The sequence below is a fragment of the Doryrhamphus excisus genome, linkage group LG23 (assembly GCF_037039965.1).
Source record: "Doryrhamphus excisus strain RoL-2023G ecotype Guam linkage group LG23, RoL_Dexc_Guam_v1.1, whole genome shotgun sequence".
Classification (NCBI taxonomy): Eukaryota; Metazoa; Chordata; class Actinopteri; order Syngnathiformes; family Syngnathidae; genus Doryrhamphus; species Doryrhamphus excisus.
Window position 1 is genome coordinate 6840344 of NC_136379.1, and position 25178 is coordinate 6865521.

Here is a 25178-nt window from a genome sequence, read left to right on the forward strand (position 1 = left end):
TTTAGCAATTTTTATGCTAAAAAATGCTTAATTTCGGGAAAAAATAAGTACTAATTTTGTGAAAAAACAAGTAAAATTTGCTTCAATATTTATATTTTATGGAGAAATAATGGGCTGTAGTCAACCACAAAATTATATGGTAATGTTAATGGTTTTATTTCATTTGAACATGCATCAGATTACAATTGAATGCATCACATAATCAGTTCACAGTTCCACATGTCCAAAAGGAGTAGGAAGAAGCAAAGTTTATTAAATCCTACCCCTCCATCTGGTACTTTTACAGTCAGTAACTGTTACATTTGTTCACTTCCTGCTTTCTATAATACAGTTTAAGGTTTTCTTTTTTTTTTTTTTTTAAATGTACCTCGTACGAGGTGATATGACCATACAATACAATGGGTACCATAGTAACTGTCAATATAGTGATATATGACATATGATTTATATATATATATATATATATATTTTTTTTTTTTTTTTTTTTCGTGACTGAGTGAAACCAAATTCAAAGAGGCGGCAATCCGCAGTGTCTTTTGTAGTCGCCGTACGTAAGAGCAAATAACTGCCAGGGGTCGCTAGCTAGCGCCATGCAATAACATCTTGGCACAAGGTGGCACTAGCTGCATTTGAACCGTCATGAGAGGTCAGAATCCAACATTTCATATCTAGCTCTGCATGCGCTTTAAAATGTTGGTACTCAGCCGTTGCTGTGAAGTCATGCGTGTGAGCCGCTGGGCTAACCGCTATTACAAGGTTCTTTCTGTTGCTGCTGTGTAGTCTCTTGTATTTTCTCATGTTCTCCAAATCATTATTATGAGTATTATTAGACATAAGGGTTGCATTGGAAGACTAGTGCGTAATAATAATCACATGCATGTGATGTTTTTACACGTGTGTGTTGTTTGCTGTGCGTTCTGCTGCCAAATTCATTGCAAAATGTTCAAATTTGCATACAATGAATGATGGGATGCATGCACAGTTTTCACAACACACACACACACACACACACACTGGACATCAGCAAGTCCCCAGCCCAGCCCCACCCCCACCCCATGCTGTTTTCTATATATAGTAAAGCAGTAAATATACCATGTGGCAGCACCCTTCATGCTTCACTCAGTGCAGTCGGCAAGGAATTCCTGCTGAAGGCTGGCATCCTCATCATCATCGCCGTGAAATGCCGTGATGATTCATTCCAAAATAATCATAATAATGTCATCATGATAAATAATAACAATATGCAGCTGCCAACTCGAATAACAGGGTTTTTGACTCCATCCCGTTTGCGACACAGGCTGTGATGTCGAACCAGCTTGACTCCAGATTGGGTGAATGACAGCAGTGTAAACTTGACATGTACAATCCAATTTAACATGCATGTGTCAGAACAGGGATTTTTTTACGCCCCTAAATCGGCGGTACCCAAAGTGCCGCCCACGGAACGTTCGAAAAGTGTATTTTTAAAAAGAGAGGAACAAAAATGGAAAAAGCAGCAGTCATTTTAAAAGAATAAAGTCAAAATATTAGGTGGAAAAGGTTGGAATCCAACACGAAAAAGATGTAATATTGCAAGAATAAAAGTTGGAATATCATAGGGAAAAATAACATTTTAAGTTGAAATATTCACAAAATAAATATATTTGTAAAAAGTTGAAAATTTGTTAAACGTAAACTAAACTTTTTACTAAAAAATTAGTAAAAAAGCTACAATTTTTGGGGAAATTAGGTTGGGGAAAAAATTCTAATATGGGAATAAAGTCAAAATATTACAAAAAGAAAATTTTGCAGAAATAGTTGAGGGTGGGGGAAATGGCAAAAAAATGTATGAGAATATCGTAATAATATTAAGGGAAAAAAGTCGTATTCTAACAAGAGAAAATGTTGAAATTTTATTATTTCATATGAGGAAAAAAATATCATTTTAATAGCAGAGTTGCTGGGGCCGAAGTCTTAGTAGAATGTCCAGACTCTTTTTTTTGGAAGTGCTTTTTGATCTACGCTGGGAAAATGGAGGCCAATGTGCTCGGCAGTGAAGAGGAGCGCGTCTTGTAGGTCAACATCTTAGATCATCCCGTCTCCTCGCTCGGAAACTTCATCCACTCTCATCTTTTGTTTGATTGTGCAACAGTTACCATGGCGACCTCCCCCCCTCGCATCTAGGAGTTACTTAGTTGGACTTTCTGTCTCCATCACTTATTGCAAATTCCGCCGCAATATCCTAGCAGGGACGAGACACCAGAGACGTCGTTAAGTCTGATTAAAAATCTCCCCAGCGACCGAACCCACGCTGGAGCGAAGCGATGATTCCATGCGGGGAAGGAACCCAGTCTTAATTTATTCCCACTTGACTTTTAGAAGAAGCTGAGTTGATATTTTGTCTCCAAGAAGACTTTGAATCCGGTTAGGAAGCATCCAGGACACCCAGAGAGAGATCAAGGACTTTTGACCAAAGCTAGAAAGTCATTAAAAACATCGGACTTTTACAGAACGATGCCCGAAAGTTTGGAAAAGATCATCACCCATGGAGAGGTACCATCGTGGCCTATGAAGTTTATGGCCTTTACAAATCATAAGAAAAATGTATAAGGATTTGGCATATAAATATCAAAGTTTGACAATCATTTGTGTGACATTAAAAAAAAATTGCATTAACATATTTTACAAATATAAATTTATTGCAGTATATTATATATATTACAGTATTTACTACAGTATTTTTTTTTTATAATTTTATCATTTTTATAATTTTAGAGAGTTTAAATGATGCTATTATAAGCACAACTTTGTAGACACAGGCCATGAAGAAAAACAAACACATTAACTTAAGTGAAATTAATTAATTAATGTGTTGATTCATTTAAAAATGCTAAAATACAAAATAAAACATATTTCAAATGTAATTTAAAAAGTTGAGCTATTGGTTTTTGTACGCCCCTTTTTTGTATAATGCGTTTTTTGTGAAAATCATTTGTCAAATCAGTTTTTGTACAATTCAGTCTTGTTGAAAATATTTAATATATAAATATATTTTATTTAAATTTTTTTTTTTAAATTGCCCTTTTTGTAATTTTAGCTACAATTTTTCCTTGGTTTGCTTTTGAGTGAAAATGTTCACTTAAAGTTTCATATCATTCAGTTTTTAACATTTTTGATTTTTGCAAAATTTTTCCCATCTTTTTGTGTGATTCTATTTCTGTTGAATATTGTCACTTAAAATGTTGCGTCTTTTTGTACGTCCCGTTCTTTTGTGATGCCTTTTTTGTTCAAATTTGTGCTAAATTGCAAACACTTTTCCTTGTTTTTCATGTAATTCCGTAATTCCATTTTTTTTTTTTTTTACCCAAACAAAGCACCCTCCAAATTGTTGACTTTTATTTGAAGTGCGACAACTAAATAACCCGCCATGGGGCCAAAGAAAGTTACGAGTGTCAACAGTTTGATGAAGGAAATGAGAAACTTTATTGAATTCCGACTTTCCAGGATGTACAGGAAGTCTGCATCAGTAATGTTCCACCCATTCCTCATTTATGTTTTGGAATTATTCTTTACAAAATGTATTTTTTAATATTTATAGCCACTGGAAAGAATACATTGGATTTACATTAGCGAGGTTCCACTGTAACTAAAAATTATTTTTTTAATTAAGGCACAAAATAAAACTTTTTGAAATGGTTTTTACCAATTTCGAGCTCCCGTGGGAACTTCGAAGACGCCGGCAGCTCGAGTCCAAAACACCGGCCCTCGCAAGCGCCATTAAAGTGATAAATCACTTCCTCTTACTTCCATTCGTCTCTGCCTGTGTTGGTTAACCCGAGGCTCAAAGCATCTCGTCCGGCTTCCCGAATACACGACCCGCCGCCGACAGAACACGAGCGCCTTTGACCCCCACCAAAAGAGGCAATTAAAAAGATGAACGCCGAGTGGAACGCGGCCCGCTCTGACCTCGGAGAAACGGGACAAAAGTTTCCCTCCCGGACGAGAGGTGATCATCAGACAGCAAAACAGGAGTATTATATGATTACATAATTTACCGTAAAGTGATGTCCAATCAGCAGGGGACTTATTATGAGGCAAACCAGACAAAAGGCGATTATTCAAATCAAATCAACTTTATTTGTATAGCACTTTTCCTGCAAAGAAATGCAACACAAAGTGCTTTACAGAATTAAAACAATTTCCACAATTAAAAGGAAAAAACAATGAAGCGAAAAGAAAGCCCCTCCTTCCCACCCTCCATACTAGACCCCCCCCCCCCCCCCCCCCCACACACACACACACGCAAGCACACAATCACACACAGTAGGCAGACATGGCATGGCACTGAGGAACAAGGAAACGCCACCTTTGGGGCCATCCACACTGGGAGGAGCTGCAGGCCGTGCCATCAGGGGACCAGCACCCGGGCCCCCCGACTCCGATAGACGGGCGGACCCCCACATTAAAGGGAGGAACCCCCAGCCGGCCGTGTTGAAGGGACCCAAGGATGGCACCCCCTCAGCAGACAAAAAGATAAAAACAAAACACTGGAGTTAAAAGCTGAAGAATAGGAGCATAATATAAGACTAACAAGATAAAAACAAAACACTAGTTAAAAGCTGAAGACCAAGAGCAAAAAATATGACTAAAAAGATAAAAACAAAACACTGGAGTTAAAAGCTGAAGGCCAAGAGCATAAAATGGGACTTAAAAGATAAAAACAAAACACTGGAGTTAAAAGCTGAAGACCAAGAGCATAAAATGGGACTTAAAAGATGAAAACAAAACACTGGAGTTAAAAACTGAAGACTAAGAGCATAAAATAGGACTAAAAAGATAAAAACAAAACACTGGAGTTAAAAGCTGAAGACTAAGAGCATAAAATAAGACTAACAAGATAAAAACAAAACACTGGAGTTAAAAGCTGAAGGCCAAGAGCATAAAATCAGACTAAAAAGATAAAAACAAAACACTGGAGTTAAAAGCTGAAGACCAAGAGCAAAAAATAGGACTAAAAAGATAAAAACAAAACATTGGAGTTAAAAGCTGAAGACCAAGAGCATAAAATAGGACTAAAAAGATAAAAACAAAACACTGGAGTTAAAAGCTGAAGACTAAGAGCATAAAATAGGACTAAAAAGATAAAAACAAAACACTGGAGTTAAAAGCTGAAGACTAAGAGCATAAAATAAGACTAACAAGATAAAAACAAAACACTGGAGTTAAAAGCTGAAGACCAAGAGCATAAAATAGGACTAAAAAGATAAAAACAAAACACTGGAGTTAAAAGCTGAAGACTAAGAGCATAAAATAGGACTAAAAAGATAAAAACAAAACACTGGAGTTAAAAGCTGAAGACTAAGAGCATAAAATAGGACTAAAAAGATAAAAACAAAACACTGGAGTTAAAAGCTGAAGACTAAGAGCATAAAATAAGACTAACAAGATAAAAACAAAACACTGGAGTTAAAAGCTGAAGACCAAGAGCAAAAAATAGGACTAAAAAGATAAAAACAAAACATTGGAGTTAAAAGCTGAAGACCAAGAGCATAAAATAGGACTAAAAAGATAAAAACAAAACACTGGAGTTAAAAGCTGAAGACTAAGAGCATAAAATAGGACTAAAAAGATAAAAACAAAACACTGGAGTTAAAAGCTGAAGACTAAGAGCATAAAATAAGACTAACAAGATAAAAACAAAACACTGGAGTTAAAAGCTGAAGACTAAGAGCATAAAATAGGACTAACAAGATAAAAACAAAACACTGGAGTTAAAAGCTGAAGACTAAGAGCATAAAATAGGACTAAAAAGATAAAAACAAAACACTGGAGTTAAAAGCTGAAGACCAAGAGCATAAAATAAGACTAAAAAGATAAAAACAAAACACTGGAGTTAAAAGCTGAAGACTAAGAGCATAAAATGGGACTTAAAAGATGAAAACAAAACACTGGAGTTAAAAACTGAAGACTAAGAGCATAAAATAGGACTAAAAAGATAAAAACATAAGAAAAGCTTAAAAATCTTAGTTAAAAGCCTGATATAAAATTGATTTGTCGTCCTTTAATTTAAAGTACACGGGCAGCGAAAGAAGAGAAGACAAGTGTAAAACAGTTTTTATCAAAAGTACCGAAGCTGACTAAATGACTAAATAAGCCCCCGCTAAGCAGTATACTGTATGTACTGTATGTACTGTATGTACTGTATGTGTTTAAGTACACAATTGCACATAAAAAACCCCAAACTGAATGTATCAGTATTGCACAATGTGACGCCGCCATCTTAATTAGCCTCCTGCGTCGCCGCCTAAGCGCTAACATTCATCACGTCGACTCGGGAGCAACAGTAGCGTAGCATGATGGGAGTTACTCGTGCGGCTGTTAACAGCTCCGTGTTCAGTAAGACTACATATGTCGGGATAAACGCGTCATTAAAAAGGGGAGGTAAAAAAAACCAAAAAGAACGACGAGCTGGGATGTTTTTATCAAGCCAGCGCTTGTCTCAAGTCGTTACCCAGCGTGCATTTCCACCGTCTATTTTAGTCACAGGCTGTCTAACACCATTAGCGCAAAAGGTCGCAACGTGACGAGCTCGGCGACCCCGCCGAGCCGATCATACGGGGCCTAATTAATGATAATGTCTACGCCCCCCCCCTCAAAACCCCCCGCCTACACACACATGAAATGCTTCTCTTGTTTGCTGTCTTACGTCGCTGATGCCGAGATGAACGCCACAAACGTGGACTGGATTGTTCCTATTATTATTATTATTATTATTATTATTATTATTGACATACGGCCTCAAAGGGAACATTGTCCTGCGGCCACAACCGGCCGTAAAACATGTTCAAATTCCCAAAGACTCTGCCGCTCGCTCATTAAATCTTGGGAACGCTTGCATGAGCGTCCGCATCAGCAAATATCTCTTAGTGACTCATGTTGACTAACGGGAGGTGCAGCGTTTTAGTAAAGGATGCCCGCCAGGGGCCGAGCAGGCAGAAAATAGACGAAAGAGGGAACGGCGCAGTAAAAAGGAAAAGATGACCTCAGCCAAGTCATTATCTTAACTTGGATGAGCACAATGTAACTATCACATATTGAACTCATCTGCCAACAGAAAAGAATAAGTCATAGAAGTCATATAATATCTAATTGTGTGTAGCTTTATAGATGATTTATACTGTATATGCTGTCATATAGTTCATTTTAGCATGCTAACATGTTGCATGATAGTGCTAAGTGTTTAAATAATAGTCCACCTATGAAAACACTATGCTGCTATGCTAATCTTAGCGTGCCAACAAAGCTAACATGTTAACGTTAGCATGCTAACATGTTGCATGATAGCACTAAGGGTTTACATGATAGCCTACCTATGAAAACGCTATGCTGCTATGCTAATCTTAGCATGCCAACAAAGCTAGCATGCTAACATGTTGCATGATAGTGCTAAGTGGTTACATAATAGTCTACCTATGAAAACGCTATGCTGCTATGCTAATCTTAGCATGCCAACAATGCTAACATGTTGCATGATAGTGCTAAGTGTTTACATAATAGTCTGTCTATAAAAACAATATGCTGCTATGCTAATTTTAGCATGCCAACAATGCTAGCATGTTGCATGATAGTGCTAAGGGTTTACATAATAGTCTACCTATGAAAACAATATGCTGCTATGCTAATCTTAGCGTGCCAACAAAGCTAACATGTTAACGTTAGCATGCTAACATGTTGCATGATAGTACTAAGGGTTTACATGATAGCCTACCTATGAAAACGCTATGCTGCTATGCTAATCTTAGCATGCCAACAAAGCTAGCATGCTAACATGTTGCATGATAGTGCTAAGTGGTTACATAATAGTCTACCTATGAAAACGCTATGCTGCTATGCTAATTTTAGCATGCCAACAATGCTAACATGTTGCATGCTAAGTGTTTACATAATAGTCTATCTATAAAAACAATATGCTGCTATGCTAATTTTAGCATGCCAACAATGCTAACATGTTGCATGATAGTACTAAGGGTTTACATGATAGCCTACCTATGAAAACACTATGCTGCTAAGCTAATCTTAGCATGCCAACAATGCTAACATGTTAACATTAGCATGCTAACATACAGTATATATATTGTCTACCTATGAAAACAGCTATGCTTGTTTGCCATGCTAACAAGTTGACATATTAATTTGGTAATGGGGGTATTATACTGTATATTATATATATTTCATGTACATGTACTTTTGATATGTGCTTAAATATTTTATCCGGGGATGTCCGCCAATTATCGGCTCGATATCAGCATGAAATTGTGATGTTTATCGATATCAGATTTTTTCCCCGATATTTAAAACACATATATGTCATGTTAGACATATCGGTATCGGCTGATATCGGTATCGGAAATTGAGTTGGACAATATCAGCATATCGTTTTTCAGCTAATATCAGACAAAACTAATTTGATCATTTTTCCACACACAGTTAGGAATGTCTGATATTGGTTTTTTTGCCAATAGCTGATATGCCGATATTGTCAAACTCATAATTTCTGATTCTGATATCTACCGATACTGATATGTGTAACATCACATATATTTTTATTGAGCAGTGTTTGAGAAATGGACGTGTTGAAGTAAAAAATGGAAAAGGAGCGCCATATTAAAACTGTATGATATAAAATGAAGCCGAAGCTGGGGCACGTCAGTAGGGCGCATGAAAAGACGTGATCTTTGTCTCGGACCACATCGGCTGTGAGGATTTATCCGCCTGGAATAGCTCCACTTTGGAATAGAGATTGAGCTGTCTTTTCTTTCCTTTGAAGGCAAAGAAAAAGCGGCCTGAGATTAAGAGAAGAAATGAACAAAAGCTACTTTGACTCGTATGTGCTGCCTGACGCCGGCGCCGATCTTTGGCTTGAGGAGTTCTCCAACAATGCTCTTCTTCTCACACTTTGGGGATTATTTTCCATCCGAGCGAGAGCTCCATGTGTTGCTTTTTTTCAAGAATATCTCGCACCAAGTGTTTGAGTTCCGTCAGGTGGAGGTTGTGTTCACACTTGGGTCGGAGCGGAATGAAGAAGCTTAGTTCACACGCTGGGGTTGCATCATGACATTTTCAACGCATTATTTTCTCATCACCTAATGCAGGAGTGTCCCAGCTAACGCGTTATTCCTGTATACGTGCTAATTGTAAACAATCAGGATATCACGATGCAATGTCATTTCCTCTTCTTCTTCCTGTATACAAAAACCAAACAACACCAGCAAGCATAAATAAACAAATCTTATTTTGAGCTGACACTGTAATAAAAAGTCAGAGTGAGAGGTCTCACTCGCTCAAATTTTGTATTTGCTGAACGTTTGCAGGCGACTAACAGCTAATATGCTAATAATAAAGAAAAGTAGAAATACAAAATTGCTTGCTGACTGTGTTGTTTTAAATATTAGCCCATTGTTCCGAAATGTATATCATCTTACGTAAAATTTGATGTAATTATCGTTGTAGTTGCACATCAAATATTTTACCACAGAGATTTCCCCTACTTATTATAGATAAAAACGTATTTCCATCTGCGATTAAATGTGATTAATTTTTAGTTAACTGTGGACAAATGTGATTAATCATTATCAAATATTTTAATCGATTGACAGCACTAGTTTTTTATGTGCCACGGCTGTTGGTGACGTATCTCCTAATAAAAACATATTTTTATCTGCGATTAATTGTGAGTTAACTATGGACCAAAAATGCAATGAATCGTGATCCAATATTTTAATTGACAGCACTAGTTTTTTTTATGTGCCACAGTTGTTGATTACATTTCCCCTAATAAAAACATATTTCTATCTGCGATTAATTGTAAGTTAATTATGGACTAGATGTGATTAATCACGATCAAATTCTTTAATCGATTAACAGCACTAGTTTTTTATGTGCCACAGTTGTTGGTGACATTTCCCCTAATAAAAACATATTTCTATCTGCAATTGTGAGTTAACTACGGACCAAATGTGATTAATCACATCATATATTTTAATCCATTGACAGCACCAGTTTTTTTTTATGTGCCACAGTTGTTGGTGACATTTCCCCTAATAAAAACATATTTGTATCTGCGATTAATTGTGAGTTAACAATGGACCAAATGTGATTAATCATGATAAAATCTTTTAATCGATTGACATCCCTAATGTATAGATGTAACGCCTTAGCGTATATAAAGTACATGTGTTACCTGACTAAATATCAGCCACCTTTACATCCTTTGAATTTTTCACTACACGGCCCCTTGCTGAAGAAAGTCCGAACACCCCAAAAACACCCCTGCCCTAATGTGAGGGATTTGTCAGCCTTGGCAGAGGTCTGCTCTGCCCTTGTGGGGAGACATGGTGATGATGATGATGATGATGATAATGATGGTGATGATGGAGGTCTACTTTCATTGTGGTGCAAGCAGGGAGGAGTTGAATGAGTGAATGCAGACCATTGTTAGTTCCTCCAAGCCATGGAGCCAGCGGTCCATGTTAACCCGCAGCGAGCACCCCCCCCCCCCCAGTAGTGGCCTACATTCTCAGGGGAGGGGGGTCGATGTCTCTGTGTCGAGTTCGATGCCCCTTTTCTTCTGCTCTTGTGGACTTTCCACCCAATGGACTCAGTTTCACGTATTGTTTGGCTTGAATTGGAAGGGAAAAAGGCTTTGGATAAGAAGTGAGTGAGGGGTTGGATTGCCCCCTCTAGTGGACAAACTTGGGTTTGCCCCAAGCAAAATCTACACTAGTAGACAAGAACAAAAACACAAAACAATTTAACGGGAAAAAAAGATACATGCATGTATGTTTGTGTGCACAAGTGCAGGAGGGGGAGGAAGGGGTGATGAAGAGTCGGGGAAAAAAAGGCGTTTGTTTTTGTATCATTTCAATCTCCTCTTGGTTCTGGCTGGATCCACTTCACTGCCTGCTTTCTCTATTTTTCTCACTTTTCCATGTCTTTGTCCCTTACTTTTTCTTACATTTAGTAAAATGTGGCATTAAAAACGTCACATGGTCATGTTTTTAAACTTTATTTGTTTTTGTTTTGTACAGTAGTAGACACATAGTGTCCAGTCATTGTACGTCTAATCTCACTTCATTGATGAGCGTTGCTTACAATGCGTGACCAACTCTGCGTGTTAGGATGCCATCTAGTGTATGGAGTTGGAACAACAAGCTATACAGATTATGAGCAAAGGGGAACAAGTAGCATTAAATGTAAAAAAAAAAAAAAAAAGTCTAATCTATTTGTGGTGGTCCTAATCTGTCCGTGGTGGCCCGACACAAATTAATGTATGCAAAACCCTTGCAAACTTTCCATCACTTTATTTTATTTGATAAACTAATTAGCACAAAGCTACGATAATGTTTAGTTCCGAATCTTTTAATGTACAAAATGTATCAAAATGAAGCCACCTTAAAGAAGTCAATCATAGGCTAGCTCGTTACTGCTGAGTCAGTTAGCCAACCATGCTGTGCTGTGATATCTCACACGGAATAAATTACACACATAACACACAACATGGAAACTGCCTCGCCGGCGTGTTTCTGTGTGTGTTTTTGTGTGTGTGTGACAAGTTGTCTGCAGAGGAGAAGTTCCTGGGAGGATTCACCAAGCAAACCTTGGGAAAGTCTTCTCATGCATTTTTAAACAGCTCGTAGCGCTGTGTCAGCAATTCCGGCCGCCATAAACAAAAAGCAAGCCCAAGACTTCAATGCTTGGTTTCTATTCTTCCTTTTTAATACCGAAAAGAAGCAAGTAAACAATACACAGCAATTAAGGCAACACCAAATTAATGAATCAAGCCATCGTCATTATTTGTTCTATTTTTCACACACTTTACATGGAATATTTTTATTATATCACATGTCATAAATGTGCAAAAATGTATGTAAAACATCATTCGGGATGTGTCATAGCCTTCTTATATGCTGCTCTGTGATTGGCCAGTCTACCTTTTAGGGGTGGGGCTTAGCAAAAGGTCACTTCTTGTCGTGTAAAACCAGCTTTAGTTCATTTCCACCAAGTCCAAATGAAGTTAATTCTAGTTCTTAATGAAGAAATTAAAATTAAAATGTATTAATTCATTAAAATAATTTTAAAAATCTAATAAAATTATATTAGGAAAGCAGGAAGTGAACAAATGTTACTGATTGTAAAAGTACCAGATGGAGGGGTAGGATTTAATAAGCTTTGCTTCTTCCTACTCTTTTTGGACATGTGGAACTATGAACTGATTATGTGATGCATTCAATTGTAATCTGATGCATGTTCAAATGAAATTAAACCATTACCATGACCAAATTATTGTTTTTTAGATTTTTTTTCCCCCAAATAAATTCTTGAATTTTTTTATTTTTTTTTGTATTCTAAATTCATTTTTTAGAATTAAAATTTTTTTTTTTAGAATTAATTTCGATTTACTATTGCAACACAATCATCAGTATAGGCTGAAACTAACCTGTGTCTCGAGTGTCTTATCCCAGCTGGTGGGTTACGTCACTTCTTTTCACTTTCCCTTTCCTTTTCCTTGCTGCACTGCAATCAGAGGAGTGCTAGCGTACATAACGAAGGGGAAACAGTCCTTGCGTCGATGTGTTCTTCCGCTGAACGCACGTATGCACGTCGTTTAACACGGGAATCCCTAATTGAGCAGTTAATTGAGCCTGATGTGTGGCCGCCTGCGTACACGATTAGTTAACGATTATTAGTTATAACGATGCTTTCTTTAAATAAAACACCACCGCTTGGAGTCAACCCGAGCAACAAGGGGCCTAAAAGCGGCTGCGTGTTCCCTGCATGAGGACAAACGTGCAGGAGGAACGTCTGCAGGATTATGCAGGTTGGATTAATGGGATTATTCCCCACAAAAGGGAAATTCTACAAGGAGTGTTGATCCCAGCACCGGTTAGCATGAAGCGGGCCGTGTTCACATGCAGCATTCAATCGCTTTGCATGCTGCGTACACCAAAACAGTCTTATTCATATGCATCCATTCCCGGTGGCTTTCCGGATGCTTCCTTTTCTGTCATCCAAGATTCATTGCCCGCTGATGGGCATTGCTGCAATGCATCTTGGGTGGTCCGGAATGCTTCATCCATCTCACACGCTTGCTCTTTATTAATATATGTAGCGCTAGCGCTAGCTGCTTGTGCTGACAATTCCTTGGGGATTGAGCGTGAGTCATGGAAGCAGCTTATTATGGTCTGCGCTCGCCTTGATGTTGCTCAAGCTAATTAAAGCCTCACCACCAGCACGCTCGGGTCTGCCTGATGAGGGGCCGACGCTAAATAGTCGCACTATTATGCGCCGTTCATTTGAATATGTCCACCAGTCCTCCCTTTATGGCTCCCATGGTCGTTAAAAATGCTGATTCACTCCAACAAATGCTGTGTTCAAATAATAATAATAATAATAATAATAATAATAATAATAGCTCCCACCTCGTGATGACTCTTTAAATATTTATGAGCCTTCCAGGCGTGTTTGTGCTTTACTGTGGCTTTTTTTTCATTTTTTTCCATGATTCCAAGTCCTTCAGAACAAGCAAAGGATGCCCTCACATTGAATATGTACATCACCAATGTTCATATCTCTACTTTATCGTTTTACCATGCCTGATTTACTTTCACTTTCCTTTTCTTTCACTTGGTGTCATTAGAAGAGTCTGCATCACGCATGTCATTGACGTGTCGTAGTTTCCTGAAAAGGACCAAAGACGTATGCACCGTGTTCTACTGACTAACAGGAAGTCTTGTTGTCCTCCAGGATCGGCGTGCTGTGCGCGTACGCCGCCAACCAGAACCTCAGCGCTCAAATCAAGAACATCCGCCGTCTGGTCAACAGCAACATGAGGGACCTGCACACCTTCGCCAACGACACGCCCATGGTATGAGGACACGCCCCCCCCCACACACCTGGCATGACCAAAATCCTGATTGATCAATCCTCGTATAGCAGCATTATTCTGATTTTATACGATGCTGGCATGGAAGCAGGAGTTCAGAACATTCATATTTTCCTTGATTTTAAAATGATTGATTTGGTTTAGTTTTCATATTATCTCGTATTGAATCAGTTAAAAAACACCAACGACCAAAGTTGTTCCCCACAGTCCCTTCTTTTTATTGTCGTGTTTTACTGGCAAAACTGTATTAGCTTGCTAGCATACTATACATCAGGCAGTTTGAATATATATTACCACAAAATTCATGTTCAATTTCATATTTATTTACTTCAAAGAAACATTTATCCCTAACATTTTTGTGTTGTTTTTTTTTTCTTATTAGTGTTGGTGTTTTTTAGGCAATGCTAACACCAAAATGTGTTAGCATACTAGCATATATAAGACTGTTTGAATAAATGACCCCAAAATTCTACTTAATTCTCATATTTTATTGGTTAAAAAAAGTTTCTTAATTTTTGTTCTTTTTTTAGCTTTAGCTAAAAATAAGTTTGAATTAATGACCCCAAAACTTTATACTACTGGTTAAAGTTTTTGGGGTGGAATTATAGATTATATTATTATATTATATTGTATTGTATTGTATTGTATTGTATTGTATTGTATTGTATTGTATTGTATTATATTATATATTTTAATTTTTTACATGCAAAAGTGCCTGCTTTTCATCAGTGGTGACATACAATATTCCCATTAAATCCAACCTGGAATATGGAGGGGGGGGGGGGGGGACATAACGTCGCCATGGACAGTTTCTAAAAATGAATCCAGAAATTTGGCCCTCTTTGCAAACCTAATCCTGCATTTTCATACCTTTTTGTCTGCAGCAAATTGATTACCTGTCCTCCCAATACGCCACGGCCAAGAACCAAGTCCTGTACGACCTGGAGAGTAAGTCCACACCTTTGCTATTTGGCGACCTCTAGTGGCAGCATTGCGTTATTGCTGATTCTATTGCCTTACTTTTAAATGACAAAATACAAATTTTTTGTTGTGTTGTTTTTTTTGACTGATTAACTTTTTTTCCTCCGAATATCTCAGTAGTACATTTATCTGTGGTATGCAAATAAGAGTCTATAGTCTATACCATATAGTTCATAGTCGTCTAATATTTTTTCTTTGTGTTTTATGTATCCAAGGGAGGCAAAGTAATAAATGTCTTTCATGAATGTTTGTGTCTTGTTGTTTCCTAACCAGACATAGGTCCGCTATTAGGTGGAAGGATACGCAATCAGTTAGATAAGGAGGTGCAGCCCGCCTTGGACGCCGTGCTGAAGATGACGGGAGGTAAGTGGATATACGCTCCTTTTTCATTTCCTTATGACGATACCATCAGCACGGTATGAACAAAACATATACACAACCAAAAAGTCATATTCTTCTCCAGTGCCCGCTTCCTGTCTGTGACTGCAGCACCCCCTGCAGGTCAGAGAGAAGCGTTACACATTTTACACTGCGGGCTCTTTGGCTGGAAAAAGCAGAGGACATTTTTTTTTTTTTTTTTCAATTTGACAACCAAATAGTTTCGACTCTTGTCTTTCTTTTCTCTTCGTCTCTGTGTCAAGTGAAAATCGACAGAGCCATCAAAGGTAACGGTAACTGCGCAATGACCTCTGACCCCTTACCTGGTGACATGTGACACAGTTGTCCTTCCCTGTGTGACCCCCCACCCCCAAACCCACCCCCACCCTTAATGGTGACCTAAATAATTTCAAAGGTAAAACTGCACTTTGCACTCTAAACCCCCCATCAACCCTTCCTCCTGCTTGATGCTCTTTTAACCACGTGCAAGTCAATATTTACCTGGAATTCCCTCTCTTGCTGCCCCCCCCCCTGCATCTTGGCTGCGTTCAAGGATGCAGGGAAATATGCATGCTTAATCGTGTTGCGTTTGAAGCCGCTTTGTCATTCCTGTTTGTGTCCCGTTGTCCTTTTAATGACAGCAAGAAAAACAACATAAATGACAGTCGAGTCCGGTTCCCGTACATGCAGCTCATTTGCATATCATTTACGTCTTCTTGTACAGCCTGTGTGCTGTTGCTAGGCAGATTTATTCACAGCAAAGCATGGAATCTCAACGTAAAACTATCTAGATAGCGACACAACATACCATACAAATGTTGATATTTAAGGCATATATCGTAAAATATGTTTCAAACTTCGCATTTAGGAAATGAAATGAGATTGGTGTCGAAAAAGCCAATATTTTCTAGCATAAAAGTATTAAAATAGCTAACTAGCCAGGGAAGATACACAGCACAGTAGAAAAAAGTTCATATTTCTAGCATAAAAAATATCTTAAATATGTTTAAAGATGTAAAAATTGCATTTAGGAAATGGATGCATGGCATTTAAAGAAAATCTAATATTTCTACTATAAAAGTGTGTTAAACATGTTTAATGAAATAAGACCTTTGCATTTAGATAATTAAAAATAGATACATAGCTAGCAAAATACGTAGCATAGTAATAGCGCTAATATTTTGAGCATGAATGTGTCTTAAATATGTTTTCAAGGCGTATAAACCTTGCATTTAGGATATTAAAGTACCTAGCTAGCATGTTAGAGTGAAGCATTCTCGTATAACATTTCTTAAATATGATTAAAGACATAAAAATAGCTAGCTAGACGGATACGTAGCATAGTAGAAAAAATGTAATTTCCTGCATAAAATTGTCTAAGACATACAAATTTTACATCATAAAATTGATTGCTAGCCAACAGATATATAGCGTAGTCGACAAAAGCTAATATTTCTAGCATAAAATTATCTTTAAAAACTAATAAAATATTTAAATACAGTATGTTTAAGACATTAAAACTTCACATAAAATTAAAATATATTGCTAGCTCACAGATACATAGCAGAGTACACAAGAGCTAATATTTCTATAATTAAAAATATGTAACTTTAGAAAATGTAAATAGTTAGCTCGACAGATACAGTATGTAGCATAATAGGAAAAAAAAGCAAATATTTCTGGCATAAATGTCTGAAATATGTTTCAAGATGTACAAAGTTAAATACATTGCTAGCTACTGGTTATGTAGCATAGTAGCAAAACATCAAACATTAAATGTATCTTAAATCAGAAGTCACATGATAGCTCGCTACGTAGACACATGTAGTAAAGTATTTTTAAAATGTTGATATTGACAGCATATAAATATTGAAGTACTTTTTAACAAGTTAAATAGATTGTTAGCTAGCATGGATGCTATTGCAGGCTGGGTAAGAAGAGCTAGTTAGTATAGAATTGTTGCGCTTTAAAATATAAAATAGAACATTAAAAACATAAAAGAATACATTTGGTAGTCAAAATAATCAATATAAGGGTGATGATAACCATAGAGTTGGAGATGCTTTGGAACATAGAAGTACATAAAACGTTGAAGATGAATTGAAGGTTTTTTTGGTGACATCATCACCACCCCAACCGCCGTGGTCACGCGTGTGCCGCCTGTGTCGCCGTGCAGCCATGCGGGAGACCAAGGAGGCCCTGGAGAACGTCAGCGTGTCGCTGCAAGTCCTGCAGGAGGGCACGGGCAAGCTCAACTTCAACCTGAGCCTGGTGAGGGCCAGCATCAACCGCACCCTCAACGACCCCGGCTGTCACGACGAGGAGTCGGACGCCACCTCCGCCCAGCTGTGCCGCAACATCCGCCAGTCGCTGTCGCAGCTGCAGATCAGCGCCAACTTCACGCGGGTACTTCCTTTTTAAGCTTTGGGGGTTTTTAGTAGTAGTACATACAACTTTCCTAACTACTGTCAAAATAATAATAATAATAATGTGTAATATGGAAAAATATTTTGATTTTTACATTTCAAAATTCAGACAAAATGTGACGATTTTATTCCAAAGAGCTGAAGGGTGAAAGCAAGGGTTTCCAACGTGCGGGCCAGGGGCCTTTTGTGGCTCACAACTTGTTTTATGAAAATTAATTTACCATAAATATACATTTTCTTTTTGTTTTTTTTCCGCATTTTTGCTATTCCATATTTTTCTTGTACCACTGTATTATAACTTTATTACAACTTTACTATAACAAACACATTATTGCTAGGATTCTTTTCTCATATTTTTGTTGAGGTTTTTTAATTTAAAAATATTTTTATATTTAAACTTATTGGGGGGGTCATTTTTTTTGCTTGGAAAGTTCTCGCTTTAGCCCCAAAATATTAGAATTTTTTAAATATATTTTAAATATATTTAATAAATATTAAATTTTCCAGTTTTCCTGCAACCTGCAACCCTAGTTTTTGTTTTAGCATATTCCAACTTTTTAAAAATGCCTTTTTAATTTTAAATCTCAAATATATTACATTTTCTTTGAATACTGTGACTTTATTTTCCTAATATTTTGCTGATAATCTCACAGAAATCACATTTTTTTCTGGTAAGACTGCATTAAAAATGCCTTTTTAATTTTAAATCTCATAAACATATAACATTTTCTTTGAATACTGTGACTTTATTTTTTAAATATTTTGCTGATACTCTCACAGAAATTTTTAGTAAGACTGCAAAATTTTTATGTTATATTTTTTTCCCTTAATTCTCCTAATACTCTGACTTTGTCATTAAAATACACATTTTTTCCTGTTAAGATTACAACTTTTTACCCTGAGTATTAAGACTTTAATACAGTATTTGTTGGAATACATGTGTTGGTTTGATGCCATAATTGAACTTGCATGCACATGTATATGAGGTAAACCCAGGAGGTGCATTATGGTGGTCTACAGTCATGCGTGTGTGTTGCTTTTTTTTGTGTGAGCAGCTTCCCAACGTGAATTCTCAGCTGGAGAAGATGAACGCCGTGTTGAAGACTGATCTCAGTGGCGTCGTTCACAAGGTGAGTATTTTGGATTCAAGCCGTTGTTGTTGTTGGAATAGTCGAAAGGAACCGCTTGGTTGTTTATTCATCAGGGTTACGCCTCCTTGAACGACACCCCCTATACGGTGATGGTACAGACCAGAAACATTGTGCACAGTAAGTCAGCTGACTTTCCTGGAAGTATCCGAGATGTTTGTGTGTGTTTGTTTTTTGAAAGCGTCTTGACACGTTTGCTGCCGCAGGGGTCCAGAGTTTGGTGAGCGACATCGGCAGCAACATCAGCAACTTCTCCAAAGCTTTCCCGGTGCAGAGCTCGCTCTCCAACTTCACCATCTTCATCAGCCACGCCCACGCCAAGATCGAGGACCACTACCCCGACATCGACCGACTGGACTTCTACAGGTCTCCACACAAAACTTCCTTTGGAACGTTTTCTATGTTTACACTGGAACTGCCGCAAAATGTGGATCAGATCTGGATTTAATAATTATTATTTATTTTATTATACATTTTTTTATCATACTTTAAAGATGGTATTTAATATTTTTTTTAAACACTAATGATTTTCTTCGATATGTTTGAATGATAGTTAATCATTGTTAGTAGTGGTAGTAGTACCACTAATGATATGAAGGGTGAAAGCAAGGGTGTCCAACATGCGGGCCAGGGACCGTTTGTGGCTCACAGCTTGTTTTAAGAAAATTAATTTACCATAAATATAAATTTTCTTCTTTTTGTTTTTTTTTCACATTTTTGCTATTCCATATTTTTCTTGTAGTACTGTATTATACCTTTATAACAAATCCCATAATATTGCAACTTTATTATAACAAACTATTGCTAGAATTCTTTTCTCATGTTTCTATTTTTGTTGGGGTTTTTTAAATATATTTTTTTAATATTTTATATTTAAACTTATTGGGGGGTCATTTTTTTTGCTTGCTTTAGCCCCAAAATATTATTATTATTTTTATATATTTAATATTTACTATTAATTATATATTATATATATTATATTTATTTTTAGTTTTTCCTGCAACCTGCAACCCTAGTTTTTGTTTTAGCATATTACAACTTTTTAAAAATGACTTTTTAATTTTAAATCTCATAAATATATAACATTTTCTTTGAATACTGTGACTATTATTTTTTTTATGTACTACTGTATTATAACTTTATTCACAAATTCCATAATATTCATTCATTCATTCATTCATTTTCTACAACTTTATTATAACAAACATTTTATTGCTAGGATTCTTTTCTCATGTTTCTGTTTTTGTTGGGGTTTTTTAATGTATTTATTTTATATTTTTAGGATTAAACATATTGGGGGGAAGGTCATTTTTTTGCTCGGAAAGTTCTCGCTTTAGCCCCAAAATATGAATTTTTTTTTTAAATATATTTGCAATCTGCAACCCTATTTTTTGTAATGATTGTTAGTGATGCTGCTTATTCTTGTATGATGATTTACACGTATGGGTTGGACGTCAACGTATGTAGCCATAGTCCAAATGTCCTCCAAGCAGGCCGTAGATGGGTGGGGTGTTTGCTGAGTTAGTGTCCGTGTTGTTCTTCAGGTGGATCGGCTGCGTGGCTCTGTGCTGCATGGTGGTCCTGGTGCTGGCCTTCAACTACCTGGGCCTGCTGTGCGGCACGCTGGGATACGACAAGCACGCCTCGCCCACCACCCGGGGGTGCATCTCCAACACGGGAGGAACCATGCTGATGGCGTAAGACCGTGTTGCCTTCATGTCCTTTACCACAAAATCTGATTTTTATTATATCATAACTCTAACCTGCACAGCGGCGTGGGCTTCAGCTTCATCTTCTCCTGGGTGCTCATGGGCCTCCTGACCGCCATCTTCCTGCTCGGGGGAAACATGGAGAAGCTCATCTGTGAGCCGTTTCACTCCAGAGAACTCTTTAAGGCGAGTCGCGTGGCAACACGACAAGCACGTTCTCGCGGTTCATGATGTGGCTCAACTCTGGTTGGCGTCCGACTCCGCAGGTTGTAGACGCTCCGTACATGGTGAACCCCGAGTGGAGGAACTTCATCCCGGGATACATGTACAACGACTCGGAGCTGGAGCTCACTGCAGAGAGCCTGTACAGGTGAAGTATCAATTAACAAAAACAATTAAAATTTAAAAATCTGCAGTAATTGTCCAGAAATAAAATCAAATTATTAAGAGAAATAAGTTATAAAATATATATTAAATAAATATTATATAGAACATTTAGAAAACAAAATGGAAAAAATGTATCAATTAACAAAAACACTTAAAATTGAAAAATCTGCAATAATTGTCTAGAAATAAAATCAAATTATAAAGAGAAAAAAGGTATAAAATAAATATAATATATATAGAAAATTTAGAAAACAAAATGGAAAAAATGTATCAATTAACAAAAACACTTAAAATTGAAAAATCTGCAATAATTGTCCAGAAATAAAATCAAATTATTAAGAGAAAAACGTTATAAAATATATATATAATAAATATAATATATATAGAAAATTTAGAAAACAAAATAGAAAAAAAATATAGTATCAATTAACAAAAACGCTTAAAATTGAAAAATCTGCAATAATTGTCCAGAAATAAAATCAAATTATTAAGAGAAAAACGTTATAAAAATATTTAAAATAAATATTATATATATAGAAAATTTTGAAAACAAATTAGAAAAAATGTAGAAAATTATGAAGTTATAATATGGGAATAAAGTTATAATATTCTGTGAAGAAATTCACACACAAATGATTATAAAAGAAAAAAGCAGCAAAAAATGGGGTGTGGATACTAAAATTGGCTTTTTCCCTACTGTGTGTGACAAAGCTGAGTTGCAGTATTTGTAATATATGTAAAGTTACTTTCATTTTCATATTTCACCGATACATTAAAAACCCCTTCTTCAATACAAGCACAGGACCCTTTTATTTTATTGGATATTTTCTGACTAAAATGCAGCCATCAGTGAGTGTATTTTTTCCAGGAAGAGAGTCCACCTTGCATCATTTTCCTCTGCAGGCGCCTTTTTTACTGCATATTTCATTTTCATGGCTGTGGGAGTGAGAACCTGCCGTCTAATTAGCATTGACCCCCCCCCCCCCCAAGCTTGCTTTAATTCCTCCTTGAGAACATTTTCTATCACCCCCTCCTCAGAGACCGCCAGCTTGTGTTCCCTCAGCGGGTGGTCGTATTTTTAGCGTGTTGAGCCGTCATGTGCCCATTTAAAGCAAAGAGAGCGCCGCTGGTACCATGAACGCGGCATGAAGAAGTATAAACATTTCAGGATTTACATTGTGCAGCCTTCATACAGTATACTTCCTGTTCAGAGGAACCTCCCTCCCAGTTGGTGTTGTGCACTTCCTGTTGTGTTCACTAGATGGCAGCAAAGGCTCTCACTGACGTCCCTCTTTGTGTGTCTCGTTTAGTACTTGCAAAGAAAACAAAGGCATTTACTCCGCCCTGCGTCTGGACAAAGTCTTCAACGTCTCCTCTTTCCTGAACAACACATTGGTCAGTGAACGCAACATTGGCACCGCTCGAGCAGTTTGGATTTATTCCATGAGTCACAATTTCTCATAAAGTGCTCCTTCTTTGTATACATCATTATTTAGATTATTTGAATTCAACATAATGAAAATAATAATGTCATTTGTATATTTTTTTATTTTATATTTTTAGGCTTTCACACATTTCTAACAATATGTTTCCTTATTTTTGCAGTTCACAAAGGATGTTGCGACTCATCTGAGCGGCGTCAAAATTGACCTGAGAGGAATCATCTTGTTGGAAGCGGAGGGCAAGCAGAACCTTCTGGATTTTTCAGAGGCGGGACTGTCGGAAACCAACTATGCCGACTACCTGGAGGAGGTGACACATAGATATAAAATATGCTCATTTTAATAATGTATGTGTTTACTTGTGTATGCAGTGTTTCCCTTACTGTATATTTGTTTAATTGTGGCGACCCGCCACAAATAAATTTGGACCGCCACAGATAATTCTTTCACCTTCACTCACAAACACAATATAATGGGACCTTGACGGCAACAATAGAGTTGGGGCGCCACCAACAGCTAGCATATTAGCAGGAGTTAGATGAAAAACATTCACAATAATCCCCCGCCTTGAATTTCACAGCTTTGCTTTTCAAAAATATATTCAGATTGTGGTTGAATACAGCCTATTATTCTTTTTTTATGCAAATTTATGCACATTTGATGTATTTTTTGGCCTAAATGAAGCATTGTCAAGTGGAAAAAATGACTCAATGAAGCAGAAGACATTCAAGGACGTTGCAATAATATGTAATATTCTCCACGGGTCACTAGTCCGTAATGTTACACTGATGACACAATAGCCAGTGCAGGAAGTACACAAAACAGGAAGTAAAAATAAAAAAAAACAAGGAACCCTTCCAAAGTTAAAGCTAAAGTATATTATCTCTTATTATGTTGACTACATTGGGTAATACAAGTGTAAATGAGACTATAGGGGTGTTATTTCATATATGGAGGTCTCTAATAATGTTCAATTGTATTTAGAGGTTTGTAGACAGGTTTTCTATGCTCTGAATGTGAAAATATTCATATTATGAGGGATTACTACACATCTACACATTCTTATCGGTCATGTTTGTCTTTTCGCTTGACAACAACACACCAAAAGCCCCCAAAGCTAGCATGCACAGTTCCTGAGACATTATTTTTCTGACTTATTCAGTCCTTTCATTCACTAACAAAAAGCCCTGCCAATTTTAGAGGCCAATGTTTGAAACCAAAATGCAGATTAGTTGTACATGGAGCGTTACTAAGACGAAAATGTTGTTGTCCTGCAGGTCAACAAAGGCGTGACAGTGGAGGACCTGCTTTCATTCGCCAAAGAGCTGGAAGCCCAGACGGACCTCATGGTAGGAAGGCTATGTTTCATTTCTGCTCTTTATTTCTATTCATATTGTCGCCTTCACTGGAGCGTCTCTGCCAGGCCTCTTGGGGGGGGGGGGGGGGGGGGGTTGCGAATCTCCCACTTACTGTCCGTGGAAGCATTTGAACCTATTCAAGTAGATAAGACGCGATTAAGGGCGATGCTTGCTGAATAAGTTTGTGTGCTTCAGCCTAGGGGCCGTCTGCAAAGCGCTTTGAAAGGTCACGTGGGCACAGTCAGACAGATCCACAACCAGCAGGTGGTCCCCATGCAGCAGGCCATGGTAACTAACCCGACCGGCACCCCTCTTTGCATCCCCCTTTTTTTACTTCAACTCTGCATCACATGACAGTGTTGTATGTAAACACACAAAGCTAGGACACTGACTTGCTCCAATGCATGTTTTTTTTTTAATGTTGATTTTTCCTTGTCCAACGTCAACACCAAGAAATATGTTAGAGCCAGGGTAAGCACACACACAAACACGTGTCCGTCGTGTCTACTCATTGTTCTCTGGTGTTTGCAATCCCGAAGCCAGCATGCTGGCGTCCACCAAGCACTGCGGTTCAGTACACAGCAACAAGAAGCAACAGCATCATCACCTCATTTATATTACTGGCCATGACGCATGGGCATCGTAATGGGATTTTTAGTCATTAGAAGAACATTAAAAACAAAACAAATAGGTTAAAAATACAAATGAACTTTCATTGGCCACATTTTTTTGACCGAGACGCCTGCGAGTGGAGGCGAGCCCACAGCGGTACCCACAGCTCAGTAAGAGCGATATGTGTTTTTCATGTTAGCCTCCAAAAGTGTCTAGTAGACTACTGAAGAATCGCTACATTTGTCCTAGTCACGGTTTTGAGCAACAGAACCTAGAGGGGTCTGAATACACAATAATAATAATAATAATAATAATAATTAATAATAATCCTGACCACTTTGCACTTCCAATTTCGCTGATTCATGTTCAGTCTTTTTAAAAAAATATGCTGCATAAACCAGAGGTAGGCGGGGTTTAACTGGAAATGAGTGAGGCTTAAATCTGTATATTATTTTCTGTCTGAAATTGACAAATCAGAAGTTGCTACATTGTTTAATATTCAATATACAGTATGTGTACTGTGTATGTGTGGAAGTGATCTGTGAGACTTATTCGTTTTTAGTATCAACTCTTCTACAACTTTCATTTTTTTCTTTGTTACTTTATGCTTTTTTGTTTTATTTTTCCAGTTTTAAATTATTATTTTGTTTCTACAATGTGCAATTCACTTGCCCATATAAAATGCAGTCCAAAGTCCCTGTTTTACGTATTTCACAGGAAGGGGGGAGTGTTACCAAATGAGTGTGTCCATGCTGTGTTTTTGTACCACTATCCCTAATGAAAACACTTGATTTATAAATAAGTAAACGTAGTCCT

General features: G+C 37.3%; 1 protein-coding gene across 14 annotated transcripts in view; it reads left to right on the plus strand.

Moving 5' to 3' along the window:
• The window catches only part of prom1a (prominin 1a), a 53194-nt gene that overhangs the window by 16466 nt on the left and 11550 nt on the right, over positions 1–25178 (plus strand). For 8 of the 14 annotated variants that reach the window (XR_009126632.2, XR_009126639.2, XR_009126640.2 and 5 more), the window contains 16 exons: positions 13783–13903; positions 14806–14869; positions 15176–15265; positions 15544–15567; positions 17457–17686; positions 18762–18836; positions 18911–18974; positions 19061–19220; positions 20399–20551; positions 20626–20749; positions 20830–20933; positions 22261–22345; positions 22556–22702; positions 23670–23741; positions 23946–24038; positions 24204–24221. Coding sequence is in view for 4 of the 14 variants with exons in the window: in XM_058065003.2 (XP_057920986.2) it covers positions 13783–13903; positions 14806–14869; positions 15176–15265; positions 15544–15567; positions 17457–17686; positions 18762–18836; positions 18911–18974; positions 19061–19220; positions 20399–20551; positions 20626–20749; positions 20830–20933; positions 22261–22345; positions 22556–22702; positions 23670–23741; positions 23946–24038; positions 24204–24221 (1624 nt within the window). In the remaining 10 variants the exon portion in view is untranslated. The remainder of the gene's footprint in view (positions 1–13782; positions 13904–14805; positions 14870–15175; positions 15266–15543; positions 15568–17456; positions 17687–18761; positions 18837–18910; positions 18975–19060; positions 19221–20398; positions 20552–20625; positions 20750–20829; positions 20934–22260; positions 22346–22555; positions 22703–23669; positions 23742–23945; positions 24039–24203; positions 24222–25178) is intronic. The other 6 variants (XR_009126636.2, XR_009126638.2, XM_058065006.2 and 3 more) reach the window with 3 other exon arrangements.